Source organism: Chelonia mydas, chromosome 18, assembly GCF_015237465.2.
Source record: "Chelonia mydas isolate rCheMyd1 chromosome 18, rCheMyd1.pri.v2, whole genome shotgun sequence".
Taxonomy (NCBI): Eukaryota; Metazoa; Chordata; order Testudines; family Cheloniidae; genus Chelonia; species Chelonia mydas.
Window position 1 is genome coordinate 2,252,980 of NC_051258.2, and position 19,831 is coordinate 2,272,810.

The window sequence follows — 19,831 nt, forward strand, 5'->3', positions numbered from 1 at the left end:
GATCAAATGCTCCGGTGTCTGGTGGACGTTCATGAATGGCAGCAAGATCACAGACTGCCGCTGCAGCCCCTGCTTAACCGCCCTCCCTCCTCCCCAAGTTCCATCGCCTCCTCACCCAGACGCCCAAGAATGCGGGGTGGAGGGAGGCTCCAGGCACCCAACCACTCCACCTGAGTGGACAGCCCAAGCAACAGAAGGCTGTCATTCAAGAAGTTTTGAAGTGGCCTTTTCCTTCCCTCCTACCCTCCTCCCACACCATACCCAGGCTACCTTTTGATTTATCTCCCTATTTTTATAATCAATTAATGAAGAATACATTTTAAATGATAGTGACTTTATTTCCTTTGCAAGCAAGCTGTGATCGAAGCGGGGAGGGCAGGTGGCTTACAGGGAATTAGAGTCAACCAAGGGGGCAGGTTTTCATCAAGGAGAAACAAACAGTAGTGTCACATGGTACCCTGGCCAGTCATGAAACTCGTTTTCAAAGCTTCTCTGATGCACAGCACTTCCTGCTGTGCTCTTCTAATCGCCCTGGTATCTGGCTGGGCAAAATCAGTGGCCAGGCAATTTTCCTCAACTTCCCACCCCCCCATAAACGTCTCCCCCTTGCTCTCACAGATACTGTGGAGCACACAGCAAGCAGTAATAACAGTGGGAATATTGGTTTCGCTGAGGCCTGAGAGAGTCAGTAAACTGCGCCAGCAACCCTTTAAACTTCCAAATGCACGCTTTACCACCATTCTGCACTTGCTCAGCCTATAGCTGAACAGCTCCTTACTGCTATCCAGGGTGCCTGTGTACGGCTTCATGAGCCATGGCATTAAGGGGTAGGCTGGGTCCCCAAGGATAACTATAGGCATTTCAACATCCCCAACAGTTATTTTCTGGTCTGGGAAGTAAATCCCTTCCTGCAGCGGTTTAAACAGACCAGTGTTCCTGAAGATGTGAGCATCATGAACCTTTCCCTGCCATCCCACGTTGATGTTGGTGAAACGTCCCTTGTGATCCACCAGTGCTTGCCGCACCATTGAAAAGTACCCCTTTCGGTTTATCTACTGGCTGCCCTGGTGGTCCGGTGCCAAGATAGGGATATGCGTTCCAGCTATAGCCCCACCACAGTTAGGGAATCCCATTGCAGCAAAGCCATCCACTATGACCTGCACTTTTCCCAGAGTCACTACCTTTGATAGCAGCAGCTCAGTAATAGCGTTGGCTACTTGCATCACAGCAACCCCCACAGTAGATTTGCCCACTCCAAATTGATTACCGACTGACTGGTAGCTGTCTGGAGTTGCAAGCTTCCACAGGGCTATTGCCACTCACTTGTGAACTGTGGGGGCTGCTCTCATCTTGGTATTCTGGCACTTCAGGGCAAGGGAAAGCAAGTCACAAAGTTCCATGAAAGTGCCCTTACGCATGCGAAAGTTTTGCAGCCACTGGGAATCATCCCAGACCTGCAACACTATGTAGTCCCACCAGTCTGTGCTTGTTTCCCAGGCCCAGAATTGGAGTTCCACGGCATGAGCCTGCCCCATTAACACCATGATCTCCAAATTGCCGGGGACCGCGGTTTTAGAGAAATCTGTCCATGTCCTCATCACTCCGTCACTGCGCTGCCGTCGCCCCCTCACCTGGTTTTTCAGGTTCTGGTTCTGCATAAACTGCATGATAATGTGTGGGTGTTTACAATGGTCATAACTGCTGCGGTGAGCTGAATGGGCTCCATGCTTGCCGTGCTATGGCATCTGCTCAGGCAATCCAGGGAAAAGGGTGCAAAATGATTGTCTGCCGTTGCTTTCATGGAGGGAGGGTTGACTGATGACATTTACCCATAACCACCCGCAACAAATTTTTGGCCCCATCAGGCATTGGGAGCTCAGCCCAGAATTCCAATGGGCAGGAGGGACTGCAGGAATTGTGGGATAGCTACCCACAGTGCACCGCTTGGAATGCTGACACTTGCCACGGTACTGTGGACACACACCGCCGAATTAATGTGCTTAGTGGACGCATGCACTCGACTTTATACAATCTGTTCCCAAAAATCGACTTCTGTAAAATCGAAGTAATTTCGCAGTGTAGACATACCCTTAGTCTTTAAGGTGCCACCTTAAAAACACCTCCTTGTTTTTGTTTCTTCAGGTGTTTTCAGCAGTCTCCCTTCTTGGGCAGGGAGGCAGAGGAGAAGAGTCATGATTGACTCACTTCCCAGCCTTAAATAGAATTTATATAATTTGTTTCCTTTGTTTCCAGTGGAAATATACCAGCAGAGTCTAAGGTGACGTCATCAGATGACCTTGCAGTGTTAGAGCAACCATGAGACAAGGTTTACTTGTAAGGTCCACAGGAAGGAACTCCAGGAAGATGAGAGATCAAAAACATCTTCAAAAACGTCTTCAAAAACCTATTTTCATTCCTAATGGCTCTTCCAGGCTGATTGCATAGTGTCTGGTGGGCATTTTCCAGGTGTAACCACAGTTGTAATTATTACATAGTCAATATTCCTAACTTCAGATACAGAAATGATACATGTATACAAATAGGATAATCATATTCAGTAAAACATAACCTTTCCAATGATACCTTACATGACCCACCTTGCATAAAACATATCTTAGTTATGCCATATTTATATCATAATATTTCTATGAAGAATATGTGGTATAGCGTCACACCTCTCCCCTTCAATTACTGCTGGAGGGTTGGTTACTGACCAATTCAAAGGCAGCGTGCCTAAAGTTCTCTGTTAGTCTTTAAGGTGCCACCGGCCTCCTCGTTGTCTTTAGTTCTTGGTTATCTAATTTCTCAGTGTTACCAAAAATTGTACTGTCACCTACAGATGTTTTTGCGAAGTTCTGGGTACCTTTTTCCAAGTTGACTGAAAGCCTTTTAGAGTACAGCATTGTTAATACAAAGTATATATTAATATCCTGTAGAATGTAGGTGTCTTGGCATTTAGTCACAAAGGCCATGAGGAGATGTGCCTCAGTTTCCCCTTCCACACAGCAGTCTAGATTGGTTATGCTTTCTCTGCCTTGCCAAGCTCTAAGCCTGTTTACAGGTACTAGCTGAGAAGTAGTATTCTTACAGGACTTCTTTGTTACCACTCTTAGTCTGTACCAAAGTTTCTTCCAAAAATCATGCATGTTACATATTTTTGAAGTATTTACCATCAGTACCAAATTCTTTGTCTTAACAGCCCTACACTCAGCTTGATGGCATGTCTGTGTCTGTCTGTCTATCACATGATGACTCAGGAGCACCATCTCTGACCAATTCCAAAACTGCAGAAATTGGTCTAGGAGTCAACAAGCAGAACCCTATTGATTTTGGTGAAAAATGGGAAGAGGGAAATGGGGGACACATTGAGCCGCAGACACCTCTGTAATAGGTCAAAAGTGGTCAAAAATCCACTTGATAGGCCTTCGACACCTCTCAGTAACACACACCTCATTCCGTCTTCTGCTTATCCTCCCAGCAGAGTCCAACCTGTTGACACCCTGAATGACATCTCCCAGACAAGAAGAAAAGAAATAATCGTGTGTGGCACAAGGGGATGGGGCTTAATGGGGCAGGCACAGAGAGCCCCTGGCATGGAGGGGAGGAGGAATCAGGGGCACACAAAGCTCCTGGAATGAAGGGGAGGAAGTCTAGGAGTCCCTGAACTAGAAGGGCAGTGGATGGTGACACACAGGAGACTTGTGGAGGGAATGGAGGGATTCCAGGAGCCCCGCCGTCGGGAGCTGAGTTGGGCCGACAGAAGCTATGAAGCGAGCGACACCCTAGTTGACATTCCCCAAGTCCCCATGCTGGGTTCCAGCCACGTGCCCCCTGGGGGCTCTTCCTGGCAGAGTCACTGATCTGTCGGGCGCACCACACTGCGCTGCTTCTTGGCCCACAGCAGCCTAGAGATGCGGATGTCTCCACCTGGCCCGATGGCCTCATCCCAGCAGTACTCCGGAGACAAGATCTTGGTTGGCTTGTGCAGCTGGAAGTACTTATTGAGGTGGCTCTTGTCATGCCAGCGGGGCCTCCACGCCATTCCTCTTGTCCTGGAAGCAGCTTTCCGTCAGGTTCTTCACTGTGGGCATGACCCCTGAACACTGCTGCACGGTAGTGGCAGTCCCCTGCACCTGGGCCCAGAAAGGCAGCTGGTCTGAGGTTTCGGTCAGAGGTGAAGGAGAAGCAGGTCCACCGGTCGAAATAGGAATGGAGCAGGGCAACGGACTCGGCCAGCGCTCCCAGCCCGAAGGCTCCAACAAAGAACTGGTCGATATACAGGCAGAAAACTTACTGGGCCTTCCTGCAGATAGCAGGGTCCAGGCACTGGGTGAACCAATGTATCCTCATCATGGAGACATCCTGCCAGCCCTTCTGGTTCTCCACTATCAGGGTCCGCAGGTGCCGCTCCGTGGCCAGGCGGAGCCGTGGCACCGCGCCCACCCTGTCTGTGAAGATGTAGTAGATCACCCTCCAGCCCACCATTAAGTGTTCCTCAGCCGTCACCAGGAAATGCTCCAGACACTTAGCCAAGTACCTGCACAAGAGGTGGCAGAGGGTTAGGGGGCCAGGCTGGCCCCAGGCGCCTGGGACTGCCCAGGGAAGAAGGATGGTCCCATGGTTCAGGACCAGGCAGGGATCAGACCACTGGGTCATCTCATCTGGTGTCCACCTTCTGCCCCACCAGCTGAAACCCTCATCCTTCTAGCCTGGTTTTTCCATTGCCACTTGCCAAATGGGTCAGGCCAGACTATTGGGCCCAGATCCTAAAGGTTCTTTTGGCTCCTATTTTACACTGGAATCCCTTTGACGCTCTGGGCCTTCGTCCATCCAGCCCAATATCCTGTCTCAACCTGATGCTTCAGAGTAAGAGAGAACCCTCTGTGACATACTCCAGGAGTGCAACCCAGAACTGTAGGACCACTGTGCCTCCTTAACTCTCCTCCCTGGCTGTCTCTTACAATGCCATGCTATTGACAAGCAGCAAATCCCTCCATGTGCTGTGATCACTCAGCCAACAGCATAGACTCACAGAAGACTAGGGTTGGAAGAGACCTCCGGAGGTCATCTAGTCCAAACCCCTGCTCAAAGCAGGACCAACACCAACTAAATCATCCCAGCCAGGGCTTTGTCAAGCCAGGCCTTAAAAACCTCTTAAGGATGGAGATTACACCACCTCCCTAGGGAACCCATTCCAGTGCTTCACCACCCTCCTAGCCCTGGTCTACACTAGGAGTTGAGGTCGAATTTAGCAGCGTTAAATCGATTTAACCCTGCACCCGTCCACACGATAAAGCCCTTTTTTTCGACTTAAAGGTCTCTTAAAATCGATTTCCTTACTCCACCCCCGACAAGGGGATTAGCGCTTAAATCGGCCTTGCCGGATCAAATTTGGGGTACTGTGGACGCAATTAGACGGTATTGGCCTCCGGGAGCTATCCCAGAGTGCTCTATTGTGACCACTCTGGACAGCATTCTCAACTCAGATGCATTGGCCAGGTAGACAGGAAAAGGCCCGCAAACTTTTGAATTTCAATTTCCTGTTTGCATGGTCACCTGCAGCTTGCCACGCTGGCCAGAGCTCATCAGCAGAGGTGACCATGATGGAGTCCCAGAATAGCAAAAGAGCTCCAGCATGGACCGAACGGGAGGTACGGGATCTGATCGCTGTATGGGGAGAGGAATCCGTTCCAGTTTTCGAAATGCCAAAACATTTGTCAAAATCTCCCAGGGCACGAAGGACAGAGGCCATAACAGGGAGCCGAAGCAGTGCCGTGTGAAACTTAAGGAGCTGAGGCAAGCCTACCAGAAAACCAGAGAGGCAAACAGCTGCTCCGGATCAGAGCCCCAAACATGCCGCTTCTATGATGAGCTGCATGCCATTTTAGGGGGTTCAGCCGTGTTGTTTGACTCCTTCAATGGAGATGGAGGCAACACAGAAGCAGGTTTTGGGGACGAGGAAGATGATGATGATGATGAGGTTATAGATAGCTCACAGCAAGCAAGCGGAGAAACCATTTTTCCCGAGAGCCAGGAACTGTTTCTCACCCTGGACCTGGAGCCAGTACCCCCCGAACCCACCCAAGGCTGCCTCCCGGACCCGCCAGGTGGAGAAGGGACCTCTGGTGAGTGTACCTTTTAAAATACTATACATGGTTTAAAAGCAAGCATGTTTAATGATTAATTTGCCCTGGCATTTGCAGCTCTCCTGGATGTACTCCCAAAGCCTTTGCAAAATGTTTCTGGGGAGGGCAGCCTTATTCCGTCCACCATGGTAGGACACTTTACCACAGCAGGCCAGTAGCACATACTCGGGAATCATTGTAGAACAAAGCATTGCACTGTGTGTTTGCTGGCATTCAAACAACATCTGTTCTTTATCTCTCTGTTTCAGAGTAACAGCCGTGTTAGTCTGTATTCGCAAAAAGAAAAGGAGTACTTGTGGCACCTTAGAGACTAACCAATTTATTTGAGCATGAGCTTTCGTGAGCTACAGCTCACTTCATCGGACGCATACTGGGGAAACTGCAGAAGACATTATATACACAGAGACCATGAAAAAATACCTCCTCCCACCCCACTCTCCTGCTGGTAACAGCTTATCTAAAGTGATCATCAAGTTGGGCCATTTCCAGCACAAATCCAGGTTTTCTCACCCTCCGCCCCCCCACAGACAAACTCACTCTCTTGCTGGTAATAGCCCATCCAAAGTGACCACTGTCTTCACAATGTGTATGATAACCAAGGTGGGCCATTTCCAGCACAAATCCAGGTTCTCTCACCCCCTCACCCCCCTCCAAAAACCACACACACAAACTCACTCTCCTGCTGGTAATAGCCTATCCAAAGTGACCACTCTCCTTACAACGTGCATGAAAATCAAGGTGGGCCATTTCCAGCATTAATCCAAGTTTAACCAGAACGTCTGGGGAGGGGGGGGTAGGAAAAAACAAGGGGAAATAGGCTATCTTGCATAATGACTTAGCCACTCCCAGTCTCTATTTAAGCCTAAATTAATAGTATCCAATTTGCAAATGAATTCCAATTCAGCAGTTTCTCGCTGGAGTCTGGATTTGAAGTTTTTTTGTTGTAAGATAGCGACCTTCATGTCTGTGATTGCATGACCAGAGAGATTGAAGTGTTCTCTGACTGGTTTATGAATGTTATAATTCTTGACATCTGATTTGTGTCCATTTATTCTTTTACGTAGAGACTGTCCAGTTTGACCAATGTACATGGCAGAGGGGCATTGCTGGCACATGATGGCATATATCACATTGGTGGATGTGCAGGTGAACGAGCCTCTTATCTCTCTGTGTTATCATTCATGGTCACCTGGTTGAAATAGGGTGCTTTTCTTAAGGGGACATTCAGAGGTGCCCGTTCCTGCTGGGCTGTTTGCCTGTGGCTGAACAGAAATGTTCCCCACTGCTAGCCACGGGGAGGGGGGAGGGGCTAGCCACGTGGTGGGGAGAGGCAAAATGCAACCTTGGAACGAAAGCACATACGCTGTGTATGTAATGTTAACAGCAAGGTTTACCATGAAAGAGTGTACCCATTGTTTTATAAAATGTGTCTTTTTAAATACCACTGTCCCTTTTTTTTTTCTCCACCAGCTGCATGTGTTTCAAGGATCTTCTCCTTCCCAGAGGCTAGTGAATTAGAAGGCAAAAAAAACGCACTCGTGATGAAATGTTCTCTGAGCTCATGCTGTCCTCCCACACTGATGAATGCATGGAGGCAGGCAATGTCAGAGTGCAGGAAAGCACAAAATGACAGGGAGGAGAGGTGGTGGGCTGAAGAGAGTAAGTGGCGGGCTGAAGAGAGGGCTGAAGCTGAAAGGTGGCAGCAGCATGGTGAGAGGAGGCAGGATTCAGTGCTGAGGATGCTGGAGGATCAAACTAATGCACTCCAGCGTATGGTTGAGCTGCAGGAAAGGCAGCAGGAGCACAGACTGCTGCTATAGCCCCTGTGTAACCAACCGCCCTCCTCCCCAAGTTCCATAGCATCCTCACCCAGATGCCCAAGAACGCGGTGGGGGGGCCTCCGGCCACCCAGCCACTCCACCCCAGAGAATTGCCCAAGCAACAAAAGGCTGGCATTCAATAAGTTTTAAAGTTTTAAACTTTTAAAGTGCTGTGTGTCCTTGTCCTTCCCACCTCCACCACCCCTCCCGGTGCTTCTCTCCTCCACCACACCTCCCAGGCTACCTTGGCAGTTATCCCCCTATTTGTGTGATGAATTAATAAAGAATGCATGAATGTGAAGCAACAATGACTTTATTGCCTCTGCAAGTGGTGATCGAAGGGAGGAGGGGAGGGTGGTTAGCTTGCAGGGAAGTAGAGTGACCCAAGGGGTGGGGGGTTTCAACAAGGAGAAACAAACACAACTTTCACACCGTAGCCTGTCCAGTCATGAAACTGGTCTTTAAAGCTTCTCTGACGTGCACCGCACCCTCCTGTGCTCTTCTAACTGCCCTGGTGTCGGGCTGCGCATAACCAGCAGCCAGGCGATTTGCCTCAACCTCCCACCCCGCCATAAACATCTCCCCCTTGCTCTCACAGATATTGTGGAGTGCACAGCAAGTAGTAATAACAGTGGGAATATTGGTTTCGCTGAGGTCTAACCAGGTCAGTAAACTGCGCCAGCGTGCTTTTAAATGTCAAATGCACATTCTACCACCATTCTGCACTTGCTCAGCCTGTAGTTGAACAGCTCCTGACTACTGTCCAGGCTGCCTGTGTACGGCTTCATGAGCCATAGCATTAAGGGGTAGGCTGGGTCCCCAAGGATAACTATAGGCATTTCAACATCCCAAACGGTTATTTTCTGGTCCGGGAATAAAGTCCCTTCCTGCAGCTTTTGAAACAGACCAGAGTTCCTGAAGATGCGCGTGTCATGTACCTTTCCCTGCCATCCCACTCTGATGTTGGTGAAACGTCCCTTGTGATCCACCAGTGCTTGCAGCACTATTGAAAAGTACCCTTTACGGTTTATGTACCCGCCGGCTTGGTGCTCCAGTGCCAAGATAGGGATATGGGTTCCGTCTATGGCCCCACCACAGTAAGGGAATCCCATTGCAGCAAAGCTATCCACTATGACCTGCACATTTCCCACGGTCACTACCCTTGATATCAGCAGATCTTTGATTGTGTTGGTTACTTGCATCACAGCAGCCCCCACAGTAGATTTACCCTCTCCAAATTGATTCCCAGCTGACCGGTAGCTGTCTGGCGTTGCAAGCTTCCACAGGGCTATTGCCACTCGCTTCTAAACTGTGAGGGCTGCTCTCATCTTGGTATTCATGTGCTTCAGGGCAGGGGAAATCAAGTCACAAGGTTCCATGAAAGTGCCCTTATGCATGCGAAAGTTTCACAGGCACTGGGAATCATCCCAGACCTGCAACACTATGCGGTCCCACCAGTCTGTGCTTGTTTCCCGGGCCCAGAATCGGTATTTCATGGCATGAGCCTGCCTCATTGCCACCAGGATGGTGAAATTGCCAGGGCCCGTGCTTTGAGAGAAGTCTGTTTCCATGTCCTCATCACTCTTGTCGCCGCGCTGCTGTCGCCTCCTCGCCTGTTTTTGCAGCTTCTGGTTCTGCGTATACTGCATGATAATGCGCAATGTGTTTACAATGCTCATAACTGCTGTGGTGATCTGAGCGGTCTCCATGCTTGCCATGGTACGGCATGAGCAGGAGAGCAGAGTTGCAGGTGTCGGATGACCAGTTTTGCAGACCTACTGCACCGTCTGCTGCCAGGACACAACAGCTGAGCGGGCTGCACGCTTGCCATGGTGTGGCGAGACAAGAGCAGCTGAGCAGAGTTGCAGCGGAAGCGGCGGATGACAACAGTCATATAGAGGACCTGTGAGGTGGATTCATAGCACTCGATGATGACGGTGAGCAGTCCTACTTCACTGTCTGCTGAAAGCAGTTTTGCGCCCGCACGGAAAAAAGGCACAAAATGATTGTCTGCCATTGCTTTCATGGAGGGAGGGGTGACTGACGACTTGTACCCAAAACCACCCTCGACAATGTTTTTGCCCCATCGGGCATTGGGAGCTCAACCCAGAATTCCAAAGGACAGGGGAGACTGCGGGAACTGTGGGATAGCTACCCACAATGCAATGCTCCGAAAGTTGACGCTAGCCATGGTACTGTGGATGCACTATGCTGACTTAATGCGCTTAGTGGGGACACACACAATCGACTATTTAAAAATTATTTCTAAAAAACTGACTTCTATAAATTCAACCTAATTTTGTAGTGTAGACATACCCTTAGTTCCACTGAGGATATTGCCCAAGTTAGAAGCTGAAGTAATGAAAGGCAGAGAGACAAGTGAAGCCAGTGACCCACAGGGCTAAACCCTCATGCTTCATGCTAGGATCTGAGGCATGAATTTCTCACCCTTAGAGCACAGCAAGAATCAGACAGGTGCACTATGGGGTGTGACACACTGTACCTCAAAATAGCACTCTGGAACCCCCACATTCACCACAGTGATATGCTTATGGTATGTTTTGTACAAAGTCTGCTGGGTGAGGTATCATTGGAAAAAGTCTTGATGTGTGGAACATTGCTCTCCTGTTGCATTGTGGGTACTAGCCTTGTATGTGAAGTTAGGAAGTGTTGCTGTATTTGTTACCGAAATGTGTGGCAAATGGAAAACACCCACAGCCTGCCTCTTAATGGCAAAGGAGCAACTAGCACTGGCCAAGACAGATTTACACTGAGATGGGCCAGACAGGTGCTGATGGCCTGTTAAGGGGAATCCACTTCCCAATGGCCATCCCCGAGACTCCTCAGAGGGCAGGTGCGTGATGGACGCAGCCTAACCCCGGTGATACAGCAAGGAGCTTTCTAGCAGCTGGAAGAGGGACAGTGACATCACCACTTGGCCTCTCTCCTTCCCCACCTACTCTGAAGGCAACAAGAACCTTTGGAAGAAAAGACTTTGGTCTGGGGAGATTGAACAAAGAATTTCAGCCTGTGTTAAGAACTGTGACCTTCCTGCAACAGCCGAGGGGGAGGGGCGGGGGAAGCTGTTTGATTCAAATATTGCTTCGTCTGATAACGTTTAGAATTTAGACTGTGATTTCATTTCTTACATAACCAACTTTGACCTCTGTGCCTAACACTTATAATCACTTAAAATCCATCTTTCTGCAGTTAATAAACTCATTTTAATGTTTTATCCTTACAAGTGAGTTTGTCTAAAGTGCTTGGGGAACCTGCTCAGATTACAAAGGCTGGTGCATGTCCACTATCCTTTGGCCAAGAGCTGAACTAATTAATGAGCTTGCACTGTTCAAGAGAACACCTTGAGCAGTGCAAGGCAGTACCTTTCTGGGCTGCAAGGCTGCGGCCCAGGAGGTATTTGCTGGTATTTCTGTATAATTCATGAGTGGCTTAGAAAGCATTCATGCAAGTGAGCTGAGTGTGTCTCTGCAGGGGTGGTAGTGGTCGGGGACATCCATCTGCCATCCACACTGTGAAACTTGAGACGTGTGCTGCTTGCCTTGAGCTAGAATTCAGGATGTGATCGAGTGTTTGTCGAGACTGATCAAGCCCTCGGACCACTACCCCTTCTTACTTCTCCATGTGGGCACCAGTGATACTGCCAAGAATGACCTTGAGCGGGTCACCGCAGACTATGTGGCTCTGGGAAGAAGAATAAAGGAGTTTGAGGCACAAGTCGTGTTCTCGTCCATCCTCCCTGTTGAAGGAAAAGGCCCAGGTAGGTACCATTGAATTGTGGAGGTAAATGTGTGGTTATGGTGCCAGAGAGAGGGCTTTGGATTGTTCGACGATGGGATGTGGTTCCAGGAAGGATTGCTAGGAAGAGATAGGATCCACCTAACAAAGAGAGGGAAGAGCATCTTTGCAGGTGGGCTTGCTAACCTAGTGAGGAGGGTTTTAAACTAGTCTCACTGGGTGTTGAGACCTAAGCTCTGAGGTAACTGGGGTAGTGGGATACCAGGAGGAAACACAAGTAGGAGGGTGCAACAGGGGAGGCTTCCTGATTCATACTGAGAAAGCAGGGCAATCGGCTAGTTATCTTAGGTGCCTGTACACGAATGCAAGAAGCCTGGGAGACAAGCAGGAAGAATTGGAAGTCCTGGCACAGTCAAGGAACTATGATGTGATTGGAATAATAAAGACTTGGTGGGATAACTCACATGACTGGAGCACTGTCATGGATGGATATAAACTGTTCAGGAAGGACAGGCAGGGGAGAAAAGATGGAAGAGTTGCACTGTATGTAAGGGAGCAGTATGATTGCTCAGAGCTCCAATATGAAACTGGAGAAAAGCCTGTTGAGAGTCTTTGGGCTAAGTTTAGAGGTGAGAGCAACAAGGGTGATGTCATGGTGGGCATCTGCTCTAGACCACCAGACTAGGAGGATGAAGTAGATGGGGCTTTCTTCAGACAACTAACAGAAGTTTCCAGATCACAGGCCCTGGTTCTCATGGGGGACTTCAATCACCCTGACATCTGCTGGGAGAGCAATACAGCAGTGAACAGACAATCCAGGAAGTTTTTGGAGAGTGTTGGGGACCACTTCCTGGTGCAAGTGCTGAAGGAACCAACTAGGGGCCATGCTCCTCTTGACCTGCTGCTCACAAATCGGGAAGAATTGGTAGGGGAAGTAGAAGTGGGTGGCAACCTGGGCAGCAGTGACCATGAGATGGTTGAGTTCAGGATCCTGACAAAAGGAAGAAAGGAGAGCAGCAGAATACAGACCATGGACTTCAGAAAAGCAGACTTTGATTCCCTCAGGGAACTGATGGGCAGGATCCCCTGGGAGGCTAATCTGAGGGGGAAAGGAGTCTAGGAGAGCTGGCTGTATTTTAAAGAAGTCTTATTGAGAGCGCAGGAACAAACTATCCCGATGTGCAGAAAGAATAGCAAATATGGCAGGTGACCAACTTGGCTTAACAGAGAAATCTTTGGTGATCTTAAAGACAAAAAAGAAGCTTACAAGAAGTGGAAACTTGGACAGATGACTAGGGAGGAGTATAAAAATATTGCTCGAGCATGCAGGAAGGCCAAAGCACAGTTGGAGTTGCAGCTAGCAAGGGATATAAAAGGTAACAAGAAAGGTTTCTACAGGTATGTTAGTAACAAGAAGAAGGTCAGGGAAAGTGTGGGCCCCTGACTGAATGGGGGAGGCAACCTAGTAACAAATGATGTGGAAAAAGCTGAAGTATGCAATGCTTGTTTTGCTTTGGTCTTCACAGACAAGGTCAGCTCCTAATCTGCTGGACTGGGCAGCACAGTACGGGGAGGAGGTGAGCAGCCCTCAGTGGTGAAAGAACAGGCTAAGGACTAATAGAAAAGCTGGACATGCACAAGTCCATGGGGCCAGAGGCACTGCATCCGAGGGTGCTGAGGGAGTTGGCTGATGCGATTGGAGAGCCATTGGCCATTATCTTTGAAAACTCGCGGTGCTTGTGGGAGGTCACGGACAATTGGAAAAGGGCAAATATAGTGCCCATCTTAAGGGAAGAAGGAGAATCCAGGGAACCAGAGACCAGTCAGCCTCACCTCAGTCCCCAGAAAAATCATGGATCAGGTCCTCAATTTGTAGCACTTGGAAGAGAGGAAGATGATCAGGAACAGTCAACATGGATTCACTAAGGGCAAGTCATGCCTGGCCAACCTGATTGCCTGATGATATAACTGGCTTTGTGGATATGGGGAAAGCAGTGGATGTGATATACCTTGTCTTTAGCAAACTTTTTGATATCATCTCCCACAGTATTCTTGCCAGCAAGTTAAAGAAATATGGATTGGATGAATAGACTATAATGGGGATAGAAAGCTGTCTAGATCATCAGCTCAATGGGTAGTGATCAATGGCTCAATGTCTAGTTGGCAGCTGGTATCAACCGGAGTGCCCCCAGGGTCGGTCCTGGGGCTGAACACAACACCATCAACAGCGTCAGAAACAACTCTGACATCATAATCAAAAAGGCTGAAAAAGAAGGTGCTGTTGTCATCATGAATAGGTCGGAATACGAACAAGAGGATGCTAGGCAGCTCTCCAACACCACATTCTACAAGCCATTACCCTCTGATCCCACTGAGGGTTACCAAAAGAAACTACACCGTCTGCTCAGGAAACTCCCTGAAAAAGCAGAGGAACAGATCTGTGCAGACACATGCCGAGAACCCTGACCAAGGGTATTTTATTTGCTATCTAGGATCCATAAACCTAGAAATCCTGGATGCCCCATCATCTCAGGCATTGGCACCCTAACAGCAGTATTGTCTGGCTATGTGGACTCTCTCCTCAGGCCCTATGCTACCAGCACTCCCAGATATCTTCGAGACACCACTGACTTCCTGAGGAAACTACAATCCATCGGTGATCTTTCTGAAAACACCATCCTGGCCACTACGGATGTAGAAGCCCTCGACACCAACATTCCACACAAAGATGGACTACAAGCCATCGGGAACAATATCCCTGATACTGTCGCGGCAAACCTGATGCCTGACCTTTGTGACTTTGTCCTCATCCACAACTATTTCACATTTGGGGACAATGTATACCTTCAGGTCAGCTGCACTGCTATGGGTACCCGCATGCCCCCACAGTATGCCAACATTTTTATGGCTGACTTAGAACAACGCTTCCTCAGCTCTCGTCCCCTAATGCCCCTACTCTACTTGTGCTACATTGATGACATCTTCATCATCTGGACCCATGGAAAAGAAGCCCTTGAGGAATTCCACCATAATTTCAACAATTTCCATCCCACCATCAACCTCAGCCTAAACCAATCCACACAAGTGGTCCATTTCCTGGACACTACTCTGCTAATAAGCGATGGTCACATAAACACCACCCTATACCGGAAACCTACTGACCGCTATTCCTACCTACATGCCTCCAGCTTTCATCCAGGACACACCACACGATCCATTGTCTACAGCCAAGCTCTAAGATACAACCGCATTTGCTCCAACCCCTCAGACAAAGACAAACACCTACAAGATCTCTATCAAGCATTCTTAAAACTACAATACCCACCTGCTGAAGTGAAAAAGCAGACTGACAGAGCCAGAAGAGTACCCAGAAGTTACCTACTACAGGACAGGCCCAACAAAGAAAATAACAGAACGTCACTAGCCATCACCTTCAGCCCCCAACTAAAACCTCTCCAGTGAATCATCAAAGATCTACAACCTATCCTGAAAAATGAGCCCTCACTCTCACAGATCTTGGGAGACATACTTACAGACAGCCCCCCAACCTGAAGCAAATAGTCTCCAGCAACCACACACCACACAACAAAAACACTAACCCAGAAAACTATCCTTGCAACAACTGTGTCCACATGTCTATTCAGGGGACACCATCATAGGGCCTAATCACATTAGCCACGCCATCAGAGCCTCGTTCACCTGCACATCTACCAATGTGATATATGGCATCATGTGCAGGCAATGTCCCTCTGCTATGTACATTGGCCAAACCAGACAGTCTCTATGCAAAAGAATAAATGGACACAAATCTGACATCAGGAATCATAACATTCAAAAACCAGTAGGAGAACACTTCAAGCTTTCTGGCCACTCAGTGAAAGACTTAAGGGTGGCAATTTTGCAACAGAAAAGCTTCAAAATCAGACTCCAATGAAAAACTGCTGAGCTTGAATTAATATGCAAACTAGATACCATTAACTTGGGTTTGAACAGAGACTGGGAGAGGCTGGGTTATTACACATATTGAATCTATTTCCCCATGTTAAGTATCCTCACACCTTCTTGTCAACTGTCTGCATTAGTAGGAGCATTGTCAACAGATCGAGGGAAGTGATTATTCCCCTCTATTTGGCACTGGTGAGGCCACATCTGGAGTACTGCATCCAGTTTTGCCCCCTCCCCCTGCTACAGAAAGGATGTGGACAAATTGGAGACAGTCCAGCGGAGGGCAACAAAAAGAATTAGGGGACTGGGGCACATGACTTATGAGGAGAGGCTGAGGGAACTGGGATTGTTTAGTCTGAGGAAGAGAAGAATGAGGGGGGATTTGATAGCAGCCTTCAACTACCTGAAAGGGGGTTCCAAAGAGGATGGAGCTCGGCTGTTCTCAGTGGTGGCAGATGACAGAACAAGGAGCAATGGTCTCAAGTTGCAGTGGTGGAAGTCTAGGTTGGATATTAGAAACACTATTTCACTGTATGTCTACACTACGAAATTAGGTCGAATTTATAGAAGTCGGTTTTTTAGAAATCGTTTTTAAATAGTCGTTTGTGTGTGTCCCCACACAAAATGCTCTAAATGCATTAAGTGCATTAACTCGGTGGAGTGCTTCCACAGTACTGAGGCAAGCGTCGACTTCCGGAGTGTTGCACTGTGGGTAGCTATCCCACAGTTCCCGCAGTCTCCGCTGCCCATTGGAATTCTGGGTTGAGATCCCAATGCCTGATGGGGCAAAAAACATTGTCGCGGGTGGTTCTGGGTACATGTCATCAGGCCCTCCTTCCCTCCCTCCCTCTGTGAAAGCAACAGCAGACAATTGTTCAGCACCTTTTTTCTGTGCAGACGCCATACCACGGCAAGCATGGAGCCTGCTCAGATCATTTTGGCAATTAGGAGCACATTAAACACCACACGCATTATCCAGCAGTATATGCAGCACCAGAACCTGGCAAAGCGAAACTGGGCGAGTAGGCGACGTCAGCCTCGACAAGAGTGATGAGGACATGGACACACTTCTCTCAAAGCATGGGCCCTGGCAATGCAGGCATCATGGTGCTAATGGGGCAGGTTCATGCCGTGGAATGCTGATTCTGGGCCCGGGAAACATTTGTCTAATGGAGATTCAGGTCCTGCCTGGAATATTGGCAGAGGGATAGCTCAGTGGTTTGAGCATTGGCCTGCTAAACCCAGGGTTGTGAGTTCAGTTCTTAAAGGGGCCATTATGCCTCAGGCTCCTCTCCCAGCCAGCAGCACCACAAGCACCCAGGAGATGATGATAGCTAGCAATCGTACTGCACCATCTGCTGCCAGCCTACCCCTTGCTTCCCCCCTCCATGAAAGCAACAGCCACCAATCGTTTTGCGCCATTTTCCGTGTGGGAGCCATATTGCTGTCAGCATTGTCATCCACCCGTTGCTTCCGCTGCCACTCTGCTCTCCTGCAGACGCCATACCACGGCAAGCATGGAGCCCGCTCAGATCACCACAGCAGTTATGACCATTCTAAACAACACGCGCATTATCTAGCAGTATATGCAGAACCAGAAGCTGAACCTGCAAAAGCAGGCAAGTAGGCGATGGCAGCGCGGTGAGGAGAGTGGACATGGACACAGACTTCTCTCAAAGTACGGGCCCCGGCAATGTGGACATCATGGTGGTAATGGGGAAGGTTCATGCTGTGGAACGCCAATTCTGGGCCCGGGAAACAAGCACAGACTGGTGGGACCACATAGTGTTCCAAGTCTGCGATGATTCCCAATGGCTGCGAAACTTTCGCATGTGTAAGGGCACTTTCATGGAACTTTGTGACTTGCTTTCCCTTGCCCTGAAGCACCAGAATACCAAGATGAGAGCAGCCCTCACAGTTCACAAGCGAGTGGCGATAGTCCTGTGGAAACTTGCAATGTCAGACAGCTACCAGTCAGTCGGGAATCAATTTGGAGTGGGTAAATCTACTGTGGGGGCTGCTGTGATCCAAATAGCCAATGCAATCACTGAGCTGCTCCTACCAAGGGTAGCGACTCTGGGAAATGTGCAGGTTCTAGTGGATGGCTTTGCTGCAATGGGATTCCCTAACTGTAGTGGGGCGCTAGACGGAACCCATATCCCTATCTTGGCACTGGAGCACCAAGGCAGCGAGTACATAAACCGCAAGGGGTACTTTTCAATGGTGCTGCAAGCACTGGTGGATCACAAGGGACGTTTCACCAACATCAGAGTGGGATGGCAGGGAAAGGTACATGACGTGCGCATCTTCAGGAACTCTGGTCTGTATGAACAGCTGCAGCAAGGGACTTCCTTCCCACACCAGAATATAAGCGTTGGAGATGTTGAAATACCGATAGTTATCCTTGGGGACTCAGCCTACCCCTTAATGCCATGGCTTAAGAAGCCGTTCACAGGCAGCCTGGACAGTAGTCAGGAGCTGTTCAACTATAGGCTGAGCAAGTGCAGAATGGTGGTAGAATGTGCATTTGGATATTTAAAAGCACGCTGGTGCAGTTTACTGACTCGGTTAGACCTCAGTGAAACCAATATTCCCATTGTTATTACTGCTTGCTGTGTGTTCCACAATATCTGTGAGAGTAAGGGGGAGAAGTTTATGGGGGAATGGTAAGTTGAGGCAAATTGCCTGGCCACTGATTACATGCAACCAGATACCAGGGCGATTAGAAGAGCACAACAGGGCGCACTGCGCATCAGAGAAGCTTTGAAAACCAGTTTCATGGCTGACCAGGCTACGGTGTGACAGTTCTGTTTGTTTCTCCTTGATGAAAACCTGCCCCCTTGGTTAACTCTACTTTCCTGTAAGCCAACCGCCCTCCACTCCCCCCTTCGATCACCGCTTGCATAGGCAATAAAGTCGTTGTTGTTTCAAATTCATGCATTCTTTATTAATTCATCACACAAATAGGGGGATAACTGTCAAGGTAGCCCAGGAGGGGTGGGGGAGGAGGGAAGGACAAGGCCACACTGCACTTTAAAACTTATTGAATGCCAGCTTTCTGTTGCTTGGGCAGTCCACTGGGGTGGAGTGGTTGGGTGCCTGGAGGCCCCCCACCATGTTCTTGGGCATCTGGGTGAGGAGGCTATGGAACTTGGGGAGGAGGGCGGTTGGTTACACAGGGGCTGCAGTGGCGGTCTGTGTCTTTCCTGCACCTCAGCCATATGCTGGAGCATATCAGTTTGATCCTCCAGTAGCCTCAGCATTGACTCCTGCTTTCTGTCAGCAATGTGACACCACCTATCATCTTCAACCTGCCACTCATTATCTTCAACCCGCCACCTGTCCTCGTGTTCATATTGTGCTTTCCTGGACTCTAACATTGTCTGCCTCCACTCATTCTGCTGGGCTCTTTCAGTGTGGGAGGACTGCATGAGCTCAGAAAACATTTCATCGTGAGTGCGTTTTTTTCGCCTTCTAATCTTCGCTAGCCTCTGGGAAGGAGATGATAATGTGAGCGTTGAAACATTTGCAACTGCGGGAGGGAAAAAAAGGGAGAGTAGTAGTTAAAAAAACACATTTTAGAGAACAATGGGTAGACTTTTTCAGGGTGAACCTTGCTGTTAACATTACATAGCACATGTGCATTTGGTACAAGGTCGCATTTTGCCTCTTATATTGAGGGCCTGCCAGTATGGTGTGAGAGATCACACATGCAGGGCCAGTGGGCAACAGAATTCGGCTTGCAGGCAGCCGTGGTAAGCCACAGTCGTTTGGCTTCTTTAACCTTCATAACATGTGGGAATGGTTTCAAACAGCAGCGCCCTCATTTCCCATACCGAATAGCCATTGGGTTGGCCATTTAAAATGGGTTGGCCATTTAAAAGGAGGGGCTGCGGTTTCCAGGTTAATGTGCAGCACAAACCCAACTAACCCCCCCACATGCACACACACCCAATTCTCTGTTAGCATGGCTAACAGCAGGGAAGATTTCTGTTCAGCCACAGGAAAACAGCCCAGCAGGAACAGCCACCTCTGAATGTCCCCTTAATAAAATTCCCCTATTTCAACCAGGTGACCATGAATGATATCACTCTCCTGAGGATAACACCGAGAGATAAAGAATGGATGTTGCTTGAATGCCAGCAAACACCGGGATCATACGCT

General features: G+C 48.9%; 1 protein-coding gene across 1 annotated transcript in view; it reads right to left on the bottom strand.

The window, feature by feature from the left end:
* Window positions 1-3,853: 3,853 nt before the first annotated feature.
* The window catches only part of LOC102941601 (alpha-1,3-galactosyltransferase 2), a 33,875-nt gene continuing 17,897 nt past the window's right edge, over window positions 3,854-19,831 (bottom strand). Inside the window, 3 exon segments of the mRNA XM_027833537.3 lie at window positions 3,854-4,027; window positions 4,029-4,098; window positions 4,100-4,537. Coding sequence (XP_027689338.3) covers window positions 3,854-4,027; window positions 4,029-4,098; window positions 4,100-4,537 — 682 coding nt within the window.